At 33.3% G+C, this 6,751-nt stretch overlaps 1 protein-coding gene across 1 annotated transcript; it reads left to right on the top strand.

The window, feature by feature from the left end:
- Positions 1–2,727: 2,727 nt before the first annotated feature.
- Positions 2,728–3,660, top strand: LOC100605034 (olfactory receptor 5M3-like). Its single transcript, XM_003275251.1, has one exon. It carries the CDS (start codon positions 2,728–2,730, stop codon positions 3,658–3,660), a length of 933 nt encoding a protein of 310 aa, XP_003275299.1.
- The last annotated feature ends 3,091 nt before the right edge of the window (positions 3,661–6,751 follow it).

The following is a 6,751-nucleotide window of genomic DNA, read 5'->3' as shown; positions in this document are numbered from 1 at the left end:
GAGTTTAATATATAATTTCTATGTTACTGATCCGAGGTATAGTTGTATTGCCTCTGAAAGTTCTGTAGAAAAATAAAATACTTCAGATAGTTTTCTACATTCTATTATTGTACTACTATGCTTTGGAATATCTTAAAGATATTTTTCATTTAACATCTCATTCAACTTCTTTATACCTTTATGAAGTAGGTCAAAATATTCACTATTTAGGTAATAGATAAACCATTATATGGGTTGTTTTTATGCAAATTGTATGTATCTGTGTGTATAAGTATGTGTGTGTATGTGCATGATATGTTCAATAGTTACTATGAAAAGTGTAGAATACATATTTGTGTGTATATGTTTCAATTATTTTTTTATTTATTTTATTGATATAGAGTCTCACTTTGTTGCCCAGGCTGGAGTGCAGTGGCAGGATCTTGGCTCACTGCAACTTCTGCCTCCCAGGTTCAAGCAATTCTCCCTGCCTTAGCCTCCTGAGTAGGTGGGATTACAGGTGCCCGCCACCATGCCTGGCTAATTTTTGTATTTTTTTAGTAGAGACAGGGTTTCTCCAGGTTGGTCTGGCTGGCCTTGAACTCCTGACCTCAGGTGATCTGCCTGCCTCGGCCTCCCAAAATGCTGGGATTACAAGCATGAGCCACTTTGCTCGGCCCCAATTATTTTAAAATGAATACTACATTGTACAACTATTTTTCTCCTTCTGAATACATGACACACTAAAATAAGTTACTCAAAAAACAAGGCCAGAGAATGTTAGAAACTAAAAGCCAAAGTCTTTTTCTAGGTATTCCTACTGAAGTCATTTCCATTTTGAAAAAAAAAATTCAACTTACAAGAACATTTGAGATTCATATTAAACTTTTTTACTCATCTTATCCCTAATATTATGTTTATAGCAATTCAAGGAACACACAATCCTAATATGAGTTTTTTATGTGTAACTCTCTTGACCATTAAAAGTTCAGAGTCTTCTTCACACAAGTGCATGAATTTCTTAGCCATTATTGGACACTCAAGTTGTGTAGTGGAATGAAAGATGCTTCACAAAAACTCTGAGAAACACCAAATGTTTCTTATGGGTCTTCTTTGGTCATATGATGATTAAGGAAAAACAAAAGTGTTAACTTTTTTTTTTCTAAAGGCATAACAGGGAATAGCAAAATATAATTGGGATTATGTTAACAGATTTTTATAGAATGCTTAATATTAGTGAAAGTCAGTGGTTTAACCTATATGATAATTTTTACAAATAAGAAAATGGGAGCGCAAATTAAAAAAAAACTGAGTAAGTGCTAGAACACACGGGTTGGCATTTTCCTCAGTTTATCCTTTTATGATACTTCATGCACATTATCTTTGTTAATTGTCGTAACAATTCCTTAAGGCACACTCTTTCATTATGAATTATCATTCATTAATCTTTCATTATCCTATGAGGAAACTGAAGCACAGGGGTTAGGTCTAAGGTCACATGCACACCTAGTAGATAGCAGAGCAGCATAGCTTGGAATTAAACCCAAGAACCTCTAGCCGTTTTGCTACTAACAAAATGTTTCAATTTTATTAATATATAATATCTAATGCAACAAATGGATCACCTGAGTTGTTAATTTTTATTCTTTCTCAGCTCAACATCAATGGAGACCAGCTGGGAAGTGATAATCATATTTTTCTAACTTGCTTTTAGGTGGCAAATATAGGGTAGTTTTATAGAGAATGACCAGTTATGCATCCTCTTGGCCCATGAATAAATGTAGCATACATAGAAAATTGCTGCTTGTACATTTATACATTACATTTATACATACATTTATACATTTTACATTTACACATTAATACATTTTATTAATTAAGCTTATATACTTAGAGAAGAATAATGTAGTCCTTCACCCAGTATTGTATTACTCTTATCTTACCCTTCTAAAACAGAGAGAAAAGAAGAGACTGGCATAGAATTTGTTAATGCTTTAGAGCCAAGGGAGGATAAGATTCTAAAGAGGAGATGATGCTTGAGTTCATGTTCATCAGACTTGTTTACAAAGGGCATATGGCTGGCAATGACTGAATTTTTTTAGGTTGACTTACACAAAATTAATAAATGCCTAATTAACTAAAAACTCTCTTTTGATATGTATAGTGATTTTGTGTTAAGACATGTATAAAGTTTTATTAAGTCATTTTTGCAAATTAACGTGTCAATTTTGCAAGATGATTAAATGAAGGTACCATTTAACTTTCTAATTATGGAATAGTATTTTTTTGCACTTAGCTTTAAATAAAGTTCTAATATGTGATAGATTATCTAAACTCTACAAATGTAGTGAATAAGTAAAATGTTAGCACCTTTTAAAAGTTAGGGCTAGTGTTAGGTTTTTGTCTTTCCAGGATATGGCAAAAATAAAAATTATGCTTCTGAAATCTCTATTTTTAGGCATGCAAAAAGTAGACATTGTAAGTAGTATCAGTATGTTTCTGTATTATTTTACCACATTCTGCTTAAGAATCTTGCTTATATATATTTATGTAGCAGAAAGAAATACTGCTAAGAAAAGATGTATGAGAAAGAAGAGAGGAGGGATAAAAGGAAAATAACAAAGATATTGAAAGGAAATGAGTTAGGAAAATATAAATGTAGAATGATAATATTTCATGTGTGTGTTTACTTATTTATATTTGTTTTATTAGATAAAATGCATCTATCTCTGGATCAGATTCAAGAAAATGTTCAATTTCACCGATGTAACAGAATTCATTCTTTTGGGATTAACTAGTCGTCCTGAATTACAGCAACTTTTCTTTGTGATTTTCCTGCTGGTCTACATTATCACGTTGGTTGGGAACATTGGCATGATCATATTAATCAGAGTCAGTCCCCAGCTCAACAGCCCCATGTACTTTTTCCTCGGTCACTTGTCTTTTGCAGATGTGTGGTTCTCCTCTAATGTCACTCCTAAAATGTTGGAAAATTTGGTATCTGAGACCAAAACCATTTCCTATCCTGGATGTATAGTGCAGTGTTTTTTCTTCATTGCTTTTGTCCATGTAGAAGTCTTCATCCTTGCTGTGATGGCCTTCGATAGATACATGGCGATTGGAAACCCTCTACTTTATGGCAGCAGAATGTCAAGAACTGTCTGTATTCGACTGATCTCTTTCCCTTACATATATGGCTTCTTTATCAGTTTGATCTCAACACTGTGGACCCACGGTTTGTACTTCTGTGGGAACATCGAGATCAACCATTTCTACTGTGCAGACCCAGCTCTCATCAAAACGGCCTGTGCAGGGACTTTCATTAAAGAATACACTATGTGCACATTGGCAGGTCTCAACTTCTCTTATTCCTTATCGGTCATTATTGTCTCCTACATTTTCATCCTCATTGCCATCTTAAGGATGTGTTCAGCAGAAGGGAGAAAGAAAGCTTTCTCCACGTGTGGGTCCCACTTGACAGCTGTCACCATATTTTATGGAACACTCTTCTTTATGTATCTTAGAAGCCCAACTGAGGAGTCCGTGGAGCAGGGGAAAATGGTGGCTGTTTTCTACACCACAGTCATTCCTATGTTGAACCCCATGATTTACAGTCTCAGGAACAAAGACGTAAAGGAGGCCATGAGCAAAGCAATGAGTAGAGCATTTTTAAATAAATAAGAACTTAAAATGTATTATGAGATTCTAGTTCATTAGAAGAGGTGGAAATTAACAATGTTTTAGATAATTTTGAAGAAATGTGTTATTTATATTTTCAATGAGAAAGTAAAACATAATAGATAATTGAAAAAGGGATAATGGTGTCCAGATAAGAGAAGTATATAAGAAACAAGACCCTCTGGGTCATAAAATCTGAAATGGTGAAAACATGTTGACAATACCATCTACAATTTTTCCTTTCTACACAATGTGATATTTGTATTAACTTGTAACCAGGGAAGCTTTTTATGGTTCTTTAAAATTTCATATTCCATTCTTTCAATTATATTTTCAAATCAACTGCAATGTTCTCTGTGTGTTTTTGTTTGTTTGTTTTTGCCCCTAGAGTAGGTTTTGGCTCTTGCTTATGTTATTATTGCAAAATGTTTAAGTAGAATATGGTCTCACCATTAAGCATTGTTATAATGGGCAACAATATTCCCGATAGTGGAATATATTATGTGAAATATATTATAAACTTTAAGCAACATTAATTATTGTATACTGCCTGAGTTTTCAATTTTAAGTTTATACTAATTCATTAAATAAAATTCAGTTGTGAATGACTAATTTAATATCCTCTGATATCCATCTGAGATTTTATGTATATCTTATGATTTTAAACGACCATCAGAAAGTGATGACACAATCCCACTGGTGTTTTGGAATTTAGAAAGTGCTCTCCTAAGTATATTTTAGTAAATTACTCTTGGAATATTTTGAACGTTTATAGAGATATATTTACTTTTTTGCTTTGAGTTTTGTTTTGTATTTTTGGGTTTGGTGGCAGAAGAAACTAGCTGTCCCTTTAGAAGTTCTAGTGCATTCATTTGCACTATATCTGACTTTAAAATTAACAAATCATAAATTACGTGCAGCAGGTGCCTTATCCTTTGCTATTTTACCATAAAGTTGCCTCAGTTTCAAAAAGCTTTGCTTTGAAAAACAGGAAAACAATTTGAGGCACAAACAGCTGAATTTGATTGTGAATGTACAAAATCTGTAATATTTCTTGTTGGACAAATGTCCTATTCATCTTTTATTTAGCAATATTTTTAAAAGGACATTTAAAAAATTAAACTGAAGTATTCACAGAGAAAGCAAAATTGTGCATTTATGAATATGCACAGATATACACATGTATACATACGTGCATTTATGAATATGCACAGATATACACATGTATACATATGTGCATTTATGAATATGCACACATGAATATGCATTTATGAATATGCACTTACGAATATGCACAGACATACACATGTATACATATGTGAATATCTGTGCATATTCATAAATGCACATACATATATGTGAGTATATGTATACATGTGTATATTCATATATACGTGTATATTTGTTCAGGGGATGGGTGAGTGCATGTAGCTGTGTGGTTTTTTTCAGAGTAGTTAACTTGATCAGAATTTTTTAAAAGTTCCTTTTTAGAAATTTCTTTCAGTACCAAACTTTGTTATTACATAAAAATAATATTATTACTTATATTAGGTAATGTATTTTATTTATTATACTAGGATATTATATCCTATCATATGCTACTTTCGTGTAATATCTTATTTCCCCTTCTATTACATTTAATTTTATAACTGCCTACTTCATTAACAGACCTGCTTTCTCTATTTAATTATATCCTGACCGTAAATCTTAAACTTAGTCAATTTGAAAGGCGGAAAATTTCCTCACAATTATACTTTAAATATGCTTGGATACTGGTGAAGTTAAATGTTATAACATGCTCCTCAGGCACTTGAATTATTTTAATCCTGTTTGCTGATGTTGCTTGTTTTTTCTTTCTTGGACAATTCATATTTTTTGAAATAACATATTTATCCTAATTACTTTCTGAATTTTAACTTACTGAATTGTGCTGAAATTTAACTTCTATCAGAGAAAAGATGATTTCTGACTTAATCATCACTGTAATATCAGTATCATAAACTCTCCAAATACCTTAATAAATATTTGTTAATTGCATAAATGAACGATTATTCGTTATATATGCCACATGTTTGGTTTAAAGCATGCTTTTGTCTTTCAGTGGTGCTTTATAACATATTTATATTTTTAATGTTCAGGTAGTCAGACATTAATTTTGTCTTGCTAGTTTCTTCATTAGTGTTACGATAAAAATATCCTTTTTCTTTCTTTTTTTTTTTTTTGAGACGGAGTCTCGCTCTGTCGCCCAGGCTGGAGTGCAGTGGCGCAACCTCGGCTCACTGCAAGCTCTGCCTCCCGGGTTCACGCCATTCTCCTGCCTCAGCCTCTCCGAGTAGCTGGGACTACAGGCGCCCGCCACCACGCCCGGCTAATTTTTTGTATTTTTTTAGTGGAGACGGGGTTTCACCATGGTCTCGATCTCCTGACCTCATGATCCGCCTGCCTCGGCCTCCCAAAGTGCTGGGATTACAAGCGTGAGCCACTGCGCCCGGCCAAAAATATCCTTTTTCAAATGTAAGTTTGCAAAGTCTGTTATATTGTCTGCAAATTCAATTTCTTTTTCTTTTTTAGTAAAAAAAAAAATAAAATAAAAACAAAACCCTACAAAACTAGAGATATTTATCAGCTTCTTTTGCAGTTTCTGTGTCCAAGTGCCTGAGGTCTGTTCAAGACCATAAAGGCAGGAGAATTGTATACTATTTTTAAGCCCAGCAATAAAAATCTTCCAAGATTCATCCTGTATTTTATCTTTTATTTTTTGTCTGTCCTACCCGCAGTTGCAAACAAAGATCTCTGAGGCCCCAGATGATGGTATACAGTCACAGGGTGAAATATTTGGTCACTGAATCACTGTGAGGGTCTCCTGACAACATACACATTTGACTATTATGTGAACAAGAAGTGAACTTCTACTATATTAAGTCATTGAGGTTTCAGAGACTGCTATGGTTTCCAGTGTTATTTTAACCAATACAGGTAGACTGCATAACCAGTCATATAAAAGTTCGCCTAATGCATAAACATGCAAAACACTTACAATTGATTTAGTACACTGACAGTGTATTTTTGTATATGGTCTGAGGCAATAATTAGA

The sequence above is a fragment of the Nomascus leucogenys genome, chromosome 4, assembly GCF_006542625.1.
Source record: "Nomascus leucogenys isolate Asia chromosome 4, Asia_NLE_v1, whole genome shotgun sequence".
Lineage (NCBI taxonomy): Eukaryota > Metazoa > Chordata > Mammalia > Primates > Hylobatidae > Nomascus > Nomascus leucogenys.
This window is presented reverse-complemented; position numbering and strand designations above follow the sequence as displayed.

Bases quoted from the DNA above. Each gene is read 5' to 3' on its own strand.
- LOC100605034 (XM_003275251.1), top strand. From the start codon at position 2,728: ATGTTCAATTTCACCGATGTAACAGAATTCATTCTTTTGGGATTAACT.